Source organism: Vicugna pacos, chromosome 30, assembly GCF_048564905.1.
Source record: "Vicugna pacos chromosome 30, VicPac4, whole genome shotgun sequence".
Classification (NCBI taxonomy): Eukaryota; Metazoa; Chordata; class Mammalia; order Artiodactyla; family Camelidae; genus Vicugna; species Vicugna pacos.
In genome coordinates this window covers 21,446,227-21,466,116 of record NC_133016.1, presented here as the reverse complement: position 1 = coordinate 21,466,116, position 19,890 = coordinate 21,446,227, and the positions used below count along the sequence as shown (strand labels likewise).

Genomic DNA, 19,890 nt, shown 5'->3' with positions numbered 1-19,890 from the left:
GTTACTACAAGATATTGAATATAGTTCCCTGTGCCATACAGTATAAACTTGTTATTTCCTTCCCTTCCTTTAAGATTAAAAAAATATTCTATGCTTAATGGGGTAAGTTGGTTTTGTGGAAGGTCTTATCCATCTGGAATACGCCATTTCCCTCTGATTCTGGATAAAGGAGTGCGTTAGGGGATTCTGGGCCAAAGATCTGGACCCAAACTGATGAGCAGGTGCTGCTTATAAGGCAGTGAGTGAGGATCATAACTTGGAGATACAGACATCGAAGTGCATTCCATCAAATCGCTTTATTTTCTACTCAAGAGAACATTTGGAAACATCAAACTCGCATTGCTTGCTCACGCTCAGATGGCGAGGCCTCTCCCCTTGAACTCTTTCAAAAGTCCAGGGGAGCCGAGCACTGCCCCTCTGTGTGTCTCAGGAGGGGTGGACAGAGAAGGGTCTGTCCACTGTCAGGCTGCATGGAGCTGGTCACCGCACCTCCTCCACTGAGGGACCAGCCTCCCTCTTTTAACCCACGCTGGTTGACAGTGGTGACACCAAGTTACAACTTCCCTGTCTCTTGACAGGCCCTGGAGTTGGGCTTCCTCCTTTCTTTTTTTTTTTTTTTTTTTTTTTTTACAATTTTTGGGCTTCCTCCTTTCTTCAAAAGAGCTCCAACCAAGCAGCAAGCACCCGAGAGTTTCCCCAACTGTGCGGGACATAGAGACTGCAGAACGTCCCTTGCTTTACGTGTTTCTCTTCCAGTTAGGGCTTTTATACATTTTTTCCTGGAAGTGAAAGAGCCTTGCTGTACATCCATGAAGGAGGTGTTGGCTAAAGCTTCTGCTGTCCAGACAGGACCATCCAAGGGTCCCCTGACACAATGGGGATGGTGGTGAAAATCAGTGGTGTCTATGCTGTTTTGACTGTAATCCTCAGTAGGAAGTACATTTTATATTATCACCCTTTACACAAGTGCATGAAACAAAAGGTTCATGAGACATTACTACCCTATTGTTCTATTCAATTCTACTTAATTAAAAACGGCTGGTCATAACTCATTGAATTGATTTATGGTTGACAAATGGGTCATGACCCACAGGTTGAAAAATACAAGTCCAAACAGACCTCAAAAGCTAAAATCTCACTTTTAAAATGTTTTGCAAATGTATGTGGGCAAGAAGAGAAACTATGTGCAAATTACAATTATTAAATTTTTTTTACTGTAATTCTAGTATATGGTCATTTTTTTCTGCAGGAGTTTCATAGCAAAAGAAACCAGTCCTATGCTCTGATTTTGGGAAGAATCTGCTGGCGTCAGGCTAGAGTGTCAGCTATGTATACCCGGGGGTGGGGACCTGAGGGCCCTGAGCAAGTGGCCTACCTGGCCCTGGGCCTCCTTTCCCGGTGGTGTGTGTGCTGAGCCACTGAGCGTGTGTGTCCCGTTCAGGGCTAACTCACGTGAGCAAATGCAGTCCTCTTTAGGTTTGGGGGGTCCAGCTTTTCTTCTTGCTGTCGCAGGTGCGGGGTGCTTGTGGGACCTGGGACTCAGTCTGCCGAGTCTGGGCCCAAGTCTGATGTTGCCAAAATGCCCTCCTCTGGCCTGGAGCACTGCTTTACTGAGCTGCGTCGGTTTCAAACCCTGGCAGATCCGGCGTCCATATGGACTGGACGGAAAACACACACAGACACAGGGGCAAAGATACCAGCAGCCTGTTGTGCATTATTTATTATATTTATTATTTTTGTTCATTGAGTGTAATCACATACATTTATACAATTTTTATTATGTGCGGATAAACATGCCCTGTGTAGTAGTTTTAAGATCTGTACCCCGCCCTTAAAAGCACTGAGGTCCCGCCACGGACCTCTCTGGAGTTTCTGGCAGCTCAACCTGCCCGGGGGCAGCAAGGTGAAGGGGGAGATGCTGCACTTCCCAGGGGAGCTTCCTCCCCCGCATTCTCCAGGTGGAACTAAGACTGAGTTTCTCCTTGTTGTATTTTATTTCTCCTACGGACACCAGGAAGTATCCTTTTCCTTGGTTGCACCACGTGGATCGCAGTAAATCCACCTACAATTCATTTGAGGATGCATAGAGCAATCTAGATGTAGTGCCACACGCAGCTCTGGGGCAGGCAGGAATGCTGCCTTCGTTACGTCAGTATTGCCCTGGGCCATGTCTCAATGTGTGCTCTGCAGCTGACTGGTCCCCAGTAAGTCCTGGGTGACATACTGTAACACAGCAAGTAACAAACGATCCATCAGTAAATTGTAAATTTGCCTCGTGTACCTTCCATTGGTTGGAAAGGCATACTGATGATTCTGATAAGGGCAGCCACAGCCCACCCCTGAAGAGCTACACAGTAACAAGTACACACTGAGCATTTGCTGAGCTGTGCCAGGAGCATTACTACAGTAACACTGAGGGTTACACATCCCTTTGGAATTTTTTTTTTTATTGAGGTATAGTCAGTTTACAATGTTGGGTCAATTTCTGGTGTATAGCACAAGCCTTTGGAATATTCTCCTTTGACACACATCAATTGCACAAGATATTATTATTTCCATTTTCATTGCATGAAAATGTAGCTCTTTCAGTGAGGTTGGAAAAGTAACTCACCATGCGAACCTAGAAAGTGGGAATCCACAGTGGCTCCAAAGGATGGCAACAGACCCTGTGTTAATTAATGACTCACCAACTGTGGGCAGAAGGGCAGGTGACTTTCTGGGAGGATGAGCTTGTTCCCAGCATGGAGGTGGTCTCACCCTCCCTTTCCCTTCTGGTCCATACATTCTCACTCATTACACCCACTCTCTCTCTTCCAGCCAGACAGGTTTATGAATGAGCATGCTTTGCAAGTCTCTGCCTCTACACCTTTACACCATTATTTCCCCACCCAGAATGTCCTCCTTTCTCCTCGATACCCAAGTAAATTCTCCCAATCTTTCAAAGTCCGGGTCAAATTTACATCTTCTCTTCTTTTTTTTTTTTTAAGTTTCTCTTTTTTCTTTTTTAAAAAGAGCTTTATGTTTTATTTATTATTGTATTATTTTATTTTGGTAGGGGGAGGTAACTAGGTTTATTTATTTTTAGAGGAGGTACTGGGGATTGAACCCAGAACCTCATGCATGCTAAGCAGGTGCTCTACCAGTTAAGATATATGCTCCCCATCTTCTTCTTCTTTTTTCATTTTAAGGAAGCATTCTACATAGCACTCCAGACTGAGATCTTCCACTGCTTAACAATTACAATGAACCTGTCTTGTCACTGGTAGCCCAAGCCCCTGGACTCTCCTGGCCTTAGAACCCCAGCTGGGGCCACAAACTACATACTGAGCTCCTGATATGAGCAGGAGATGAGAAATATAAAATCAGGATAATCACATTGCAGAGGGTAGCTAAGGGTGACTAAATAAGATTATGTTAATAGCCATTTATTGAAGGCTTACTAGATATAGGCTACCATGGAATTTGCATATTTCATCTCATTTAATTCCCGTAATAACCCTGTATGGAAAATTTTATCATCCTTATTTTACAGTTGAAGAAGCTGAGATTCAGAGAGATTCTGTAACTTGCCTAGAATCAGACACATAATAAGGGATAGAACTGGTTTCAAACCTAGGAACGCTGGCCCCTGGACTCTGCTGTAACCATCTCAGTGTGTTCAGCACAGTACCTGGTACCCAGTAAGCAGTGGCTAAATGGTGCTCTTTACTAATATTGTTATATTGAGCCTAGATGGTAAGAAGGGAATATAGCGTTAGCTCCATTTTACAGATGAGAAAACTGAGGTTCAGCAGGGGGTTTAAATTACTTGCCCAAGATTATGGAGGCAGTAAGTAGTTGAACAGGACTTTTATACCTCTATGTCTAATGGTTTTTCTACTTGATTTAGTGGTCTCCTAAGAAGACTGGCTATAGTCTCTGAAAGGAGGTATTGCCAGGAACTTAGTGGCCAAATCAAGTCTCTTAATTGTGTGTTGTAACATAATCCTGAGCAGGGAAGAGGGAAGAGTGCCTATGGAACCTCTTTATGCCTGGAATTAGCAGCTACACGTATGGACTGGGGGATCCCCAGACCCAGTGCTTTGGAGCTCTGTGCTTTTCCCACAAGTTCCTGTGCACCCTATCGTTCCTTTTTGGGGAGAGGTCAACCTATCCTGGTTACAGCTTGCCTTCTGGGGTCCTCACTGTGAGACAGCTGTCTCTCAGGATGGGTTTAAGAATGACCGACTGCCAGGGCGGGAGTTACAGATCCCGTTAGACATTAGCAACCTGTGGTCCAGTTACAGCCAAGCCAGGATGTACTGTATGAGTGTCCTGGGGCTGCTGTAACAAGTTGCCACAGACTGGGTGGCTGAACACAACAGAAATTTATTCTCTCATGGTTCTCGGGGCCAGAAGCCACAGGATGATGGTCTTGTGAAGGCTCTAGGAGAGAATCTGTCCCATGTCTTTTTCTTAGCTTCTAGTGTTGCTGCCAGTCCTTGCAGCTGCTAACTCCTATTTCTTATTTTATTGTCACATGGCACTCTTCTCCTGTGTCTTCATATCATCTTCATATTGGATTAAGGGCCCATCTTAACCCAGTGTAACCTCAGTTAGTTACACCTACAATGATCCCATTTCCAAGTGAAATCATATTCTGAGATACTGAGGGTTAGGGCTTCAACATACCTGGGGGAGTGGGGTGGGCAGGGGACACAGTTCAACCCATAACATGCACCCAGTAGGGCGGGCTGGGAGCTGAGACCTATAAGGGGAGTGGAGACAGGGATGGAAGGAGCGCCGGATTCTTCAGATCCAGGCATCCGCAGCAGCCGGTGGTGATGTTAATCAAGGGCCTAGACCTTCCTCGGTGTCAGTTTCCTCCTCTGTAAAATGAAGGGCTTGCATTAGATATCTTGTAAGAGCCCCTCTGGACCTAACAATGCGGTTCTTCTCAAGGAATTCAGACTTCAGTTGAGGTGCTGTGATTGCCATATCTGCTAAAAATGAACAAAATATTTAAGTGTCAGGTTTTATAGCAGAAGGACTTCATTTGCACGCCCACTCCGACTTTGGGGCTGCCAGGAGCACAGGGTTGGGAATCAGCTTGAGGTCCCTTTCAGGCCTGATGGAAAAGGTCAAATCTGACAGTATCTGCAGTGGGTTGGTGACGAGGAAGTGGCACAGGGATTACTTCTGGTCTGGGAATTTGAGTAAAAGTGAGCTGGAATTTTCAAGGAGGGCTTGTGAAGAGACTGTAGCCAGCTGAGTGCTTAGACTAGTATTCCCTCTTCTGTCACCTATACATTTGGTACTTTTTCGTCCTGGCCCTTGTTACATGGTAGTAAATGAAGGTATTGGCTTACACCCCACCCCGCCGCCACCAAGCTCCTCTGGGCAGGCCTCGTATTTCAGTCATCTCTGTGCTCTCAGTAATATGATGCCTGACACACAGTGGATGTTCAATAAATGACAAATTGATGAACAGATGAGAGGGAAAAATTTGGATAGGTGGTAGGAGGGTGATCCAGGCAAAGGCTTACCTATTCAGGGGTGGTTTTTGCAAAGTCTAAGCGATTCCTTCATTGGCTACAGGCCCCTGAACTCCACTGATTCCCATTTGCTGGGGAAACACTCTCCCAATCATGTGGTCGGTCCCCTGATTTCAGGAGGACAAGGCTATAGTTTTACCTTCATCAGAGTGCCTTCTTTTCTCCAAAGAGGACACCATCGTGCCTGCTGGAGCTCATTATAGTCATCCGTTAACATCCACAGGGGATTGGTTCCTGGACTCTGAGGATGCCAAATCTATGAATGCTCAGTCCTTACGTAAAATGATGTGTATTTGTGTACCAACTGCACACAACTTCTCGTATACTTCTTATCCCCTGGTTCACTTATCATACCCTAATACAGAGTGAATGCTGTGTGAATAGTGCAGGCGTGGCAAATTGAAGTTTCGCTTTTTGGAACTTTCTCGAAATTTTCCCCCCAAGTATTTTTCATCCCCATAGTTGGTTGGATTTGCAAATGCAGAACCCGCGGATGGGGAGGGCTGACTGCGCTTATCCGTCTTTCCGCGGGTATCGGGTGCTGCCTGGGGTGAGTTCAGATTCATGGTGCCTTAGTGTTAGAAGAAAGGAATTAACTTCTCTTCCTGGAAGCCACAAAAGATTATCAAGAAATCTTAATGGATATAATTCTCAAAGGATAAAATACATGCACGTGTGTGTGTGTATGTATGTATATATATACACATACACACACACATATATATATAAGTGAAAATGGCCTTAATGTCTTTTTGCATGTAAAATATTAAATGTTCATTGTAGAGTATTATAATTTTTATGTAGAAATAGTGAACAGAGATTCCGAAAGGTATAAATAGCTTCTAGCGAGTAAAAATGCATCCTTTTTTTATAACTAGAGTCAGTTTTAGGTGGGCTTCACTTTATATTATCAGGAGTTGGCGAAAACTTTAGAAATAGCATCCAAGAGGAGTAGAGGCCAGAGGAAACCAGGATTCTTGCTGAAAGTGTGGTAGCGAGGGAAGGCTGTATAAGATCAGAAGGGCACGAGGGAGAATTCACTCGCATGGTCTTAGAGCAGACAGAGAGGGTTGCCCACAGTCCCAGCAACAAGATGAACCCAAATAACCTTAGAGATGAAGGCCACTGGCCTTTTACAGTTCTTCCCTGTTACTTAGAGTTTTGCATTTTAGAGAATGTTGTCATATCTGAGTTTCTCCTGTTTTGTACAGTTTTGCCTTTAAGGGAGGTACCATGTGTCTTAAGCAAGAGTCAGCCCTGAGAAGGATCATAACCCTCTCTTCTGCTCCCCTTAGGGCATCAATTGAAGAGAAATATGGCAAAGACCTGCTCAGCCTCTCTCGAAAGAAGCCCTGTGGACAGTCTGAGACCAAGTAGGTGCCACATTTTGTTCTGGTTTCCAGGTTGGCTAGTGCTGCTTAGAGGGCCCATCACTTCAGCACAGAGCTAGCCAGTCGGTGGACTGTGTGGGTAAAAAAAAAATTAATTTTTCTTATTTTCAGTTGTGAAAAATATATAGAAAAATAGGAAGCTAAAATAAACTATGATGCCCCAACCCATCATTCATTTTCTCTAAATTTTCCTTGAAGACCTTTCCTACATATAGTTGTAGGTAGAATTATATATCATTTTATACCAGAAATTAAAAAAAATTGTATTTACTTATTTGGAGGGGGAGGTAATTAGGCTTGTGTATTTCTTTTTAGAGGAGGTGCTGGGGATGGAACCCGGGACCTCATGCACACTAAGCACACGCTCTACCACTGAGCTGTACTCTCCTCCCAATACCAGAAATTGAATAGAGGGTAGTCTTGCTTTATTATATACACACACACACACGTAGTTTGTGATAACTGCGAGAGACTGTCTTTGCACCATTTTATAGTTCTCACCACCAATGTGGTATTTCTAAACCACAATCATTTACTCTCCTATCATTCACTGACTACGCTGAGGACACAGAGGTGGCCAGACATGGTGCCTACTCTAGGAGCTCACTCCTTCATTTCTGTGTGTGGCTTCATGGGCAGTCCTATGGGATCTCACGCTTAGATAGCCTTCACAATTGGTTTAATGCTCTTTGCTGTCACTATTTGAAATTCTTAGTAATTTATAAACAAGGGGTCCCGTATTTCCATTTTGCAGTAGGTCTCACAAATTATGTAGCCAGTCCTGCTGACATGGAAATTTCTAGATTCCTTCTCCCCAGAGCTTATTGAGGGAGACGGAGGAAACGGTGTAGGCAGACCTTTGCGAGTCTCTGCAGATGTAATCACATCACATGCAGACCTGCACACTGCTTTGGCTGTCCTGTGGATGGCAGCGGGACTTCCCCGAGAACTGTGTCCCCTCAGAGACAGCACGGGCAGCAGACAAGACATTGCCCTGCTCCTTCTCTTGCTTCTAACACACACGCACCCAAACACACACACACACACACACACACACACACACACATATTCATCCCAGTCTGCAAAGCAAAGTACTGGATTATTGAGAAGGAGGAAAACATTGGAGATATTTAAAATATGAGTAGTTACAGAAGGCTAAAACACTTGTTACCTTCAGACTGATGGAAATGTTAGCTGTCTTGACTGTGGTGGTGGTTTCATGGCTGTACACATCTATCAAAATTCATCACAGTGCACATCTGAAATATGTGGAGTTCACTGTACAGGCATCATTCCACAATAAAGGTGTTAAAAAAAAACCCTAGGCATTAGTACAAGGAGAATTTGTTTATTGATTACATTATATTTCATTTCTGACATTTTAAATGGAATGTTAAAAAACACTGAAAAGTAAAAAGACATGACGAATGGTTATATACCCATGACCCAGATTTAACAATGACTCATCATTGCCGTATTTTCTTAATATATTTTTTTTGTGAATTTAAACCTGGAGTCGGCTATTTCTCCAAGTATACCTGGTTCCCTTTAGTGATTAACCATATTTAGAGATGAAACTCTTGAGTTCTAGCATTGGTCATTGTCACTGTTTCTGGGCCCTTTCAGGGGACTGGTTTAAAAGCATGAGTTCAAATCGACATTTCCAATTCTCATTTAACTTTGAAGTTCACTTAATTTCTCTAATTTTTGTATTCATGTACTCTTGCACTGAAAAATATTGATTTCTGACAAAATTAGCATAATTATTTGCTTTGTACAATATATACGAGAATGGTTCAAAGTAATATTACTACTGCTCCTGACAGTAAAACTTCCAAATGACACTTAACATTCCTTTGCGGTTCCTCTTGACCTGACATCCCGCTAAGGATACTTGTGTACTAAGGTCACTTAAAATACTTCTTTCCTCTGTGTGTCTATGTAAACAGTTTCATACATAGTTACATTTATTTGTTTTAAATTTTAAAGATTGTTTTCTTTCCCTGCTTGATTTAGGTTCATGTTTTGAATGTGTGAAACGTTTCCATGTTCAGAACTGTGCAGACTTAGGTAAATTCCACTGTCACTCAAGGAGGGTTTAGATAATTTCAAGGCATATTGTGGGTCAATTGATCCAAAAACTTGTTTATTTATAAAGAAAGCATAAGCCGTTTGGGAAGACATCCAAAAATTTTTAAGGTGATGCAATGGAAAATAGCCATATTCTCTCACATGGTGGTTCTTGGAAAAGGTATTTAGTAGAATGAGTCTGACCCCAAATGATATTTCTTATATTCTTTTTTTAAAATTAAAAATTAAAAAAATTTTTTCGGTAGGGGAGATAATTTGGTTTATTTTATTTACTTATTTATTTTTAACAGAGGTACCGGGATTGAACCCAGGACCTCATGCATTCCAAGCATGCGCTCTACCACTGAGTTACACCCTCCCCCCAATGTTTCTTATATTCTTGTACTTCTGACCTAGTGAACGCAAAGAGAGACTAGCACATTCTCTTCTGTTCTGTGGCAAAACCTGTCAGTTTTCCTTCGAAGAGTCTGCCTCAAGAGGAAGATGCAACAGCTTATGAGATCCGGGGACTGTGTTTCCAGAGTTGAAGTGACAGACCATTTGGGTACTTCTGTTTTGTCATCTTCAGGGTGGCCTTTAGGAAGGTACCCAAAAAGAGGGGCACATCTTTGCTCATCCACAGATGATGCAGGATTTTTTACCTCGTTCATCACATTGAGAGACTTTGGCTTCAGATGGGCCTGGTTAGAATTTAGGGGAATGTGCTTACCAAAAGGGTGGTAGGACACTTCCTTCTCCCACCGTTAAGGAAAACACCATGGAGAAGAGGACGTGGATGTTGCTGGAACACCATCCCCGAGGTTCAGACTCTACCCTTGGGGTGTAACCCGGTTCTGAACGTAGGAAATGAATGTGGCGTCGTGGAACAACAAAGCTGATGGCAGACTAAAGGGAGCTTGGGGCTGATCCTTTAGTGGCCTTTTAGGCAGTCACTTAGGCTGGGAGAAAAATTTTAGACCCCGAACAGACTATCTATAAGTCACTTTCGAGCTGCACGACTTCTTGTTGTATCTGTGGCCATGTTTCTCTCTCATTAATTCCAGTTCTAAGTCCGCTCTCCAGTGGTGCTTATCCACCCTTCTGGACTACGTGCATTTGTCTGGACGTGGACACTTTCCTTAGCGCATTGCGTTCCTTGAAAAATTGTATCACAAGCTGGTTAAAGTGTATGGAGAATGTGCATTTATGTTTCTCTGCTTGAGGTGTTTGTAATCATTGGGAATGTATATGTGAGAAAAGGCAGGGAGAAATAAGAACCCTTTGTTTGGGAATGAATAAATCGAGTGGGAGAAATGAGGTGTCGCTAAAAGAAGGGGCCAGCTGGAAGATACAAGGTTTTTAGTTTGCAAAATAGCAGAATTTGCCACATACATGTGTACATATAGAATATGACCCATGGTCCTATGCTGTTGTGGCTGGGGCTAGGAGACCACGAATTCACAAAGTCCCACTCCTGCTTGAGTGCGCCTACTTGGCTAGAGTGAGCCTGGTGAGATCTGCTTCCCTGAAGGTGGCAATGAGCAAGAAAGTCCCCAGAACCACGAGACCTCAGAAGGAGGCCTAATTAAGGAAGTGTAGGGTGAGGGAAAACTAAAACCATGAGCAAGGGGGAGCTATAAACGGGGAGGAGCCATGGGTTATGGCGGGGGAAGATTGGAGAAAGTATGAAAAATGAGTCATGGTTTTCACCCCAGAAACTGTAAGATATATGTATTGTTTTGTCTCCTGCATTAAGACCCTCAATTCTGGGGTGATGTCTGCCTTGTACCATCGAGTCACCAAGATCTCACGCAATGCCTGGTCCATAGTTTATGTGCTCGTAGTGTATGTAATTGATGAATGGATGAGAAAGGGGATGATCAGGAGCCAGAGTTTGAATTGTTCCTTTATTGGATGTATCCATATTTCTAACTACCATACTTTGAAGGATGACTGGTATTCTTATGAGAAAGGGACCTTAAGTCCTATGTTATCACTGGGGGAATCAAAGCATAAAGAATTTTGGCATCTTACTCCACCCAAGTGGACAGTGAAGCATTTTTGATGCTTGTAGCTGGGATGGAGAGAGTAAAAAAGGGGGGAAACTGGATTGAAGAAGTCTTGATCTTTGGCTGTCTCTCAAGCTCACAGGCAAAGATTAGACCATAGGCTGTAAGTTAAGATGTGAGCGGAGAGAAGCATGCAATGGCATCATAATGAGGTTGCACAGCCAATTTCCAGAACTGAAGCTGTAACACATGCTTGTTTTTTTCAGCACCCTGAGGCGCGCCCTTGAGGTCTTCAAGCAGCGTGAGTGACTCTTTAAAAAAGCATTTGTTGTCCTTTGGCAAGTTCTATGTCTGTCATCAAAGGTGGTTTTTAATTTGACCAGCAATCTTGTACTGGGTGAAAAAAAGTTAGAGCAACCACTCAGGTGAGAAATAGCTCTGCAGAGTCGAAATGAGCTGGAGAGCCATCATGCCTAACACGTCATGATGTGTATTTGATTTATTTAGGGCAGTGGTTCTCACCCTTGAAATCCAGGGCGAGGCCCTGGCACTTTGGTCTTCAAGGGGTCCTGTCTGGTTCTAGTATCCCCAGGCCTGTTCCTCAGAAACTGCCTTTAAGGCTTTCTGTTCTGGGTGCTTCCAAGCTAAGGACTTTAACGTGGCCCAGTTTGTACTTAAAATGTTTCTGTAACTACTTCATGTCTGTGTTTCCATTTCAGTTCATGTAGATCTGCCCCACTCTTTTTTTAAAAAAATTAATTAATTTATTTTTATTCTTTTGTTTAATTTCAGTAGAGTCAGTTTACAATGTTGTGTCAATTCCTGGTGTATGGACAGCATAATGTTTCAATCATACATGTACATACGTATATTTGTTTTCACATTCTTTTTCATTATAAGTTCTCTGTGCTGTACAGAAGAACTTGTTTATCTCTTTTATATATACTAATTAATATTTGCATAGATCTGCCTCACTCTTACATTTAAAGTTTTTTATTCTAAAAATGCCACATTTCCACCTGAAAGGTTATACTGATTTTTTTCCCCACCAGTAGCGCTGTTTTTCCTCATGCTTGCCAATACCAAGAATTTTTACACTTTAAAAAATTTGCCAAACTGAAAGGTAAAAAGTGATACACTTCTTGGTTTTAAAGTTTTGCCTTTTTTTTTCCCCAGTAGTTTCAAGGCTGAATACATTTTCAAGTGTTTACTGGCCAGTTAGCCAATCTTTTCAAAAATTTCATGTTCTTTAACCAGTTTTTTATACTGTAACACACACACACACACGTATTTGTGAAAGCTCTTTTAATATAGCTATTTAGTCTTTGTTATATAAATTGCAAATATTTTTTCCAGTTTGTCATGTATCCTCTAAACTTGTTCAAGGCTATTTTGACACACAGATGTTTAAAATTTTTTCTTTGGTCAGATCTGTCGGTTTTTCTAGCTTTAATTCCATCTTCAACTTGTTTTTCTTACAACAAGAAACAAAAAAATTTTCAGTTTCTTTGATAGAAAGGTATGTCATGTTCATTGCAAAGATCTTAGAAAATAAGGGGAAAACACCAATAGTCTCTCTCTCTGGAGATAAATTTCTTACAGGCTCATGAGATGTTAGACATGGAAAGAACCTTACAGTCGCCTAATGAGAAACAGGATTGAATTTGAAAGTATAGTGGGGTTAGTAACGTGTCCAGCTTCCGAGCTCCGTGAGCTTCTCTCTGGCCCTGGGCATACACTAGGTTACTAGCAGTTAGTGGTAGGAAGCTAAGCTAAAGTTTTGCCAGCTTGGTCTTGGTGGCCAGGGCAATGCTGAACTCATGGAAGGACTCAATAAATGTTGGTGACCAAGTGCGGTAGTTTAACCACTTGCCCAAGTGTTTTGTATATATTTAGAATTTCTGTATAGTTTTATACGTTTGAATCCAGACATGTGTAGATCTTGTTTAGTTACTTATTTTTATATTCTTCTTGCAGAAGTTGACAATGTGGCCCAAAGTCACATTCAGCTTGCACAGACTCTAAGAGAAGAGGCCAGGAAGATGGAAGAATTCAGGGAAAAGCAAAAGTCACAACAGAAGAAGGTTGGTTTGCATGTGTGTTAAGACATTGCCTTTCTTCCAGCAGAAAACTCCAGACTTGTTTGTTCATTAAACTCCTTGGCTCGACTCTCACCTTCAAGCAACTGTGCTCTTTCATGAACCTACAAGATTATTTACCTGGGAACCTACAAGATTATTTACCTGGGAACCATGTGCTACTCAGTCTAGACTATGTTACCTCTGTGCCTGTTCACACACCAGGCCAGTTTTTTTTTTTTAATTGTTGCAGGAGCCAGGGATCCAGCCTGCCTTCCTCTCTTTAGATCTGCTGCCCCTCTTCAGACTATGACTGGAAAGGGGAACCCCCTGTCTTCATTAGGGTCTAGCACAGCCAAGCTGGTGGCTCTCAGACCACATCGCTCCTCCTGGGCAAGGCAGTGAGGGGAGGGTAATGAGTGGAGGGGACTCACATTCTCCTTGGAGACCATAATGTCATCCAAGCACCCTATTTTATGAACAGGGAAACTGAGGCCCTGGGAAATTCAAGTCCTTTTTGGCTTCAAAACACATGTACACAGGCTCTTTTTTGTTGATGGGATTTACGCTGGCCAACTACATGGAAAGAGTTGGAAGTGAGCGAGAGTTAATAAAACTGACAAACATCTGGGAAGTTATAAGGATCAAGAAAAGAAGTCTAGATTTATATTAAAATATTCTTAGGCTAGACAGGCACTGTTCTGAATCCCTCCTGTTTTGTTCTTAAAAGACTTGAACATTCAGGTTGTCTTGGCAGCCAGGTAGGGCCCTTCCAGAAATTCTTTATTATGTCTGGTCTCCATGTTTTGAATGACGTTCACTTGGGGGATAAGCTCTTCCCTGTCTGGCATCCAAACATTCTCTCACCCAGGTTTCCCCAGAGAGCTCTGCATGGACTCTTTGGAGACCTTTCCTCCTCCAGGCCCTTTACTGTCTGGAAGTCATTGTCTGCAGTGTGTGTATCTAATAAACAGCTGGTTCTACCCCTACCCCAATCTCAGCAACTCTGTGTGTGGTTCTAATTCAGGATCTAATTCCAGCCTCCTTGGTGGCCACCTGGCATTTGGAGTGGGTGGCAGCATCTCAAGAGCCTGACTGCCTCGTATCAATTGTCATTTCATGAGCTGCTCTGACAGCTGGGCCTCATCTAGGAAGGAAAGGCAGAAAGTAACATTTAAGGAACACTGTGTCAGGTGTTTTCACAAAGCCTCAAGCTTCATGTATCAGGTTTGAGGGGTGCATCTGGCCCAAAGTATTTTTCAGAGCAGAAATAATACATATAGCACATGCATCCATTGGATGGTCAGATTCTTTCTGGCTCCCTTGACCAGCCCTCCCCACCTCTTCAGAGGATTTACAATTTTTTTCAAAAGCAAAATGCCTGAGACACCCAGAGTGCACACGTGATTTCCACTAAGAGGAGAAGAGGGTCATTTCCTCACATTTTCAAGTGGCCTGGGGTTGCCCTAGTGATTTCAGGGAGAGTTTTGTTCATTTTGCAAGGCTTCTGAAACTTCCCCTTCGAGCACGTTGCAAAGACCGAGTTCTTGTAGCTGGAAGAACGTGCTCCGAATTGTCTTAAGCAATCGAGGAGCCTGGGCTCATTCTGCCGCTGTCATCCAAGCTCCCTACATTCTCTGTGCCCTTGACAGCAGGAAAATACCACCCTGGGCTTGAAGTCCAAAGTTTGTTAATAAATTTGTAATAATTCCTTGTGTCACAATGCACTCTGGGTTGTGCCACTTCTGTATTTAGATACTTAAAAAAAAGAATCAAACTTTGGGAGAAAATGTGTCGGTGCTAACTTGTCATTTTCACTGGTCAAACCCTGCACATGTGGGTCTTTCACTTCTTGGAAATTAATCAAATCCATCAGTTGGTTTCTTTCGGCAAACTGGGGCAGGGAGGTGCGGATGGCATGGCTGGTAGAAGTTTATGGTGTACTTGCTTTTTCAAGTCATGTTTCTGATGGTGGTGGACAGCATGGACAGGGTCATCCCTGCCCCACTGAGCATGGAGCACGGCCATGACAGTAATCACGACAAAGTGTGATGAGCCCTAGAAGGTAGGGGCATGAACATGCCCACTGAACATGCAGGGGGGGCACTGAACCCAATCTGTGGGCCTGGGGAGGCCTCCTGGAGGAAGCTAACGCCAGCAGAGTGAAAGGCAGAGTAGGTGAGGGTGGAGGGAGAGGAGGCTCTCACCCCTGGAGGTTGGCAGGCAGAGAGGGATCTTCAGAAACACTCTCAGGAGTCTTGATGTTTTAGCTGCCGAGGTTCCTGCCCCAGCCCAGAGCGTGCCAAGCCTGACCAAGACAGCACGAGGTCAGTCACTCTCTCCTCTGGCGCCCACATCATGCTTGTCTCTGAGATTGGGACGATCCCTGCAGAATGTTCCACCTGTGGCAGAGCGATCTCCAAAGATGGGAAACTCCTTGGTTACACTGGTCTTCACTTTCAGTTTTCAGAGTACAATCTGAGTGTGGGTAGACAGGCAGACAGACAGATCACTCAGCGGCTATGTCAGTAACTCACTGCAGGGTCATTTGGGTCATTTCTACATCTCTTCTTCCTCCCCACCCCCACCCTTGCTTTTTTCCACTTTATAGCAGAGATGACTGTTTTGACCCCCTAGTTTGTGTTATGGATAATAAGACATAATAAAATTTCCATCCATGTTTGTGTGCTATGATAACAGACAAAAACTTAATTTTCCAGAAAAAAGAGAAACATTTGAATATCGTTTTCAATATTGTTTTGCGTTACGTCATTTTGTTCAAGAGCAATGCCATAGCTCATTGTCAATTATTGCATCTCTTGGTCTTTTATATACCCGTTTGGCTTTATAAAGCTCTCATAGGGATAATGGTTGTTTAGGGTAATGATTAGGAACAAGGGCAAGGGAGTCAGGCTGTGCCCAAATCCCAACTCTACAGCTTACTGAGAGTGTTACCTTGGGCAAATTAATCCATCTCAGTTTATTGTCAAGAAAATGGGGGTGAGTACTCACCGTTGTTGTGATGCATGAAAGTTGCTTAGCGCATAATAATGCTTGATAAATGGGAGCTACTGTGATGTCTGAGAGGTGCATTTTTCTTATTAGCTCCGTTATTTTGACTAATAAAAGCATTAACATCACAACCACAGCAAAGAAATTGCTCCCACGTGGCCTCGACAGAGTAGCTTACGTTTCCTGGATCAGATAGGGCAGAGAGTAGGGGAACAGCTGCTTCTAACTGTCCCACAGCAGTTCTTCCCTTCATTCTGCCTGGGCTCCTTGGGCTGGCGAAGGGTGTGTCACCGATGGATGCCACAAAAAATGTTTCTGAGTCCCTAACTTAACTGTGCCGACTTGGGCTTACAGAATAAAGACCCCCTTAACATATAAATGGTGCTTAACAAAAGTTTTAAAGTCCCTTTTTGAATCCTAAATTCCTTGATTCCAGATTTCCTCCAGATGAGGCCACTTTAAGGTGATCTGTGGTTCTTAATGGTGGCCACCCAGGTTCTAAGACGTAAGACCTTGGGCAAATTGCTCAGCCTTTCTGTGCTGCAGTCTCCTTGTTTGTGAAATGGGAGTAACAGTAAATAGCACATCCACCTTCGGGGCTGCGAGCGGCTGAGATAATCCACGCGGAACACTTTGCCCTCAAGATAAGCCGGTGTTAACAGTGGTTTTGATTATTCACGGTGCCTGTGCTCTCTTCACAGACGGAGCTCATAATGGACGCCGCCCATAAACAAAAGAGCTTACAATTCAAGAAGACCATGGATGTGAGTCACACTTTATTGCCTTTTTTTTAAAAAAAATAATAGTGACATTTTCTGAAACCCTGTGCTGTGTATCAACATATTCCCCAAAATAATAATTTCAGTAACGTTATTAGTGCAGTGTTGTAGAGAAAGCAGCCATTAGTGGTCTGACTCTTGGAAAGACTGAGGGTGACATTAGGTAGGAGAAACACAATGATGTTGTGTTTCTGGCAACCTGGGAAAGTACAGCAAGTCAGCTTAAATAGCTGTGGCCAAGGCGCAAAACCACGTATACTGTGTGGCGCCATTTGTCTTGTTGGATTTGAGCATCTTCTCTGTAAGACTGTTTGGAATCTTTGCTTCTTACCTATTTTTATTGTGATCTCTTCCTGTTTTAAGACTTCTGCAAATTGCAACAGCCACCTTTTATTTATTTATTCATTCATTCACTCATTCATTCAGTGAGCGGGACGTACTTAGGTTTATTTATTTATTTATCTTTTAATGAGAGGTAATGGGCATTGAGCCCAGGACCTCATGAATGCTAAGTGTGCACTCTACCACTGAGCTATATCCTCCCCACCCTCCCCACCCCCACTGCCCCGTAATTTATTTTAAAAATTCTTAACAAGACAGAACTAAGGCAAGTTGCATGGATCTGTTAACAATGAACTCTTACTGGAAATTCTGTGGCTCCATCTTTGTACAGAAGTATTGTCATGATATTCTGTGACTATGGCATCATACCCAGTAACCTCGTCCAAAAAGAAAATGCCATCAGTGTTGATGGCATCCACAGTCTATTCTGCACTGTTTCTTTCTTTGATGCAGATCACCGGAAAGGCGATTGATAAGCAGGGAATGATGTCAACATAATGCAGAAATATTGTTGGTTGATACATGATTATTCCCAGACCTTTTATGTTTTGAGCACTCTAGGGGGAGAGAAAGCCTTATTGAAATATAATTTTTCTAGCTATCTCTCCTGCTTACATTTAGAGCTGTAACAGTGTTAAGATTTTTGCTTCAACTGTCAAAAATAACTTAGAAAACTCAAGAGGAGAAAGGAAGACTATTGTATTTACCTATGTTTCGCTTGATGTGTTTTGTTTTCTGTGTGTGTGTACTTTTTTTTTTTTTAGAAATTAAGAAATGTATTTTTTTTTGTTGCTGTTGGAGGGGGGTAGTAATTAGGTTTATTTATTAATTTTTAGGGGAGGTAGGGGCATTGAACCCAGGACCACAAGCATGCTAAGCACACTCTACCACTTGAGTTATACCCTCCCCACTGGTGTGTTTTGTTTTATTTTTTTCTTCTGATTTACCAAGGTTTCTTCTTTTATAATTTTCTTTTGCTTAGAGAACTTCTTGTACCATTCGGCAGGGTCGGTCTGCCAGTGATAACTACTCTTCGTTTCCCTTCATCTGAGAATGTAGTGATTTCGCCTTCATTCTTAAAGGATGCTTTCACTGGATATAGGATTGTGTGGTGGCAGTTGTTTTCTCTCAGTACTTGAAGCATGTGCCGCTTCCTTGTAGCCTCCATAGTTTCTGATGAGAAAGCTGGAGTAATTCAAGTTGATTTTTCTCTTATAGGTCAGGTGTCATTTCTGTTTTAAGCTATTTTCTTTTTTTAGTTCTCAGAAGTTCACCTCTGTGTCTTGTCATGGATTTCTTTGGGTTTATCTTGTTTGGGATTTGATTGACTTCTGGATTCTGTAGTTTTATACCATTTGCCAAATTTGGGAAGTTTTCAGCCATTATTTCTTCAGGTATTTTTTCAGCCCTCCCTCCTGTCCTAGGATTCCAAGGATGTGACCTTTTGTTATGGTGGCAAAGGTTTTTGAGGCTCTGCTCCTTTTCCCCCAGCCTGTTTGCTCTCTGGTTTTCAGATTAGGTAGTTTCCATTGTGCTGTCTTCTAGTTCTCCAATTCTTTCCTGTCTCTTCCATTCTTAAGTCCCTCCATTCAGTTACTTCTGTCAGTGTACTTTTCAGTTCTAAAATTTCCGTTTGGTTCTTGTTTATACCTTCTATTTCTTTGCTGATATTTTTCTACTTCTTTGCTAAGACTATTTTTTCATCTGTTTCATGTGTGTTTGCAATTGCTTGTTGAATATTTTTATAATGGCTGCTTTAAAATTTTTGTCAGATAATTCTAATAGCTCTGTCATCTTGATGTTGACATCTCCTGATGGTCTTTCTTCATGCAGTTTGAGATCCTCCTGGTTCTTGGTATGATGAGTGATAGTCAATTGATTTTGGACATTTTAGGTATTATGTTGCAAGATTCTGGATTTTATCTAAAACTCCTGTTTTAGCGGGCTTACTCTGACACCACTCTAGCAGGTGAATAAGGTATCACCACTTTACTGCTGTGTGAGGGTAAAAGTCTGTGTTCCCCCCTTGGCCTCCACGGACACCTGAGGGTTGGTGTGGCCTTGTTACTACTGGATGGAGGTGGTTAAAGTTAGACCACCTCTGATACCACTGCAGCAGAGAGGGGGTCTACCTCATTACTGCCAGGTGGTGGGGTGGAAGTCCAGGCTCCCTACATGGTCTTCACTGGCCCTGGGGCTTTGCTCCCTCCTGGTAGGAATGAAAGTCCCAGTCCCCTAATTGTCCTTCTCTGATGCCACCTCAGCAGAGGAGTTGGGCACTTCACTATATCTTGGTAAGAGTGGAGGTCTAGACGCCCCACTTGACCTTTGCTGGATGTGTGGTGGGCAGGGGGGCAAAGTTTCTTTATGTGGTGTTTGTCTGCAGTAGAACGTAGAGGTTTCTGTCCTCCTAGGCTGCCCCCTTTCTGCTCTTTTGGCTAGAGGGGGTAGTTTTTCATTTGGACCCTTTTTGTTTTTGCCCACTGGCATTTCTTGTCTGCTGCTTTGGCACTCAGTCTGTGATATATGAGGCCAAAAGAAAACCCAGGGAACTAGCTTCTGGGTCGCTCTCTGAGACCAAGGACACTAGCCAATCTGCCTTCTCTCCACCTTTCAATATATTGCGTTTGTTTTATGTAGAATGCCCAGGGGGGTTAGTTGTACTTGTGAGGAGG

The 19,890-nt window shown here is 42.9% G+C and overlaps 1 protein-coding gene across 1 annotated transcript in view; it reads left to right on the top strand.

Annotated features, from left to right (window-relative positions):
* Positions 1-19,890, top strand: part of PSTPIP2 (proline-serine-threonine phosphatase interacting protein 2) — a 74,396-nt gene that overhangs the window by 39,617 nt on the left and 14,889 nt on the right. Inside the window, exons 3-6 of the mRNA XM_072952287.1 lie at positions 6,830-6,907; positions 11,271-11,305; positions 12,982-13,088; positions 16,796-16,858. Of these exons, the coding sequence (XP_072808388.1) occupies positions 6,830-6,907; positions 11,271-11,305; positions 12,982-13,088; positions 16,796-16,858 (283 nt within the window). The remainder of the gene's footprint in view (positions 1-6,829; positions 6,908-11,270; positions 11,306-12,981; positions 13,089-16,795; positions 16,859-19,890) is intronic.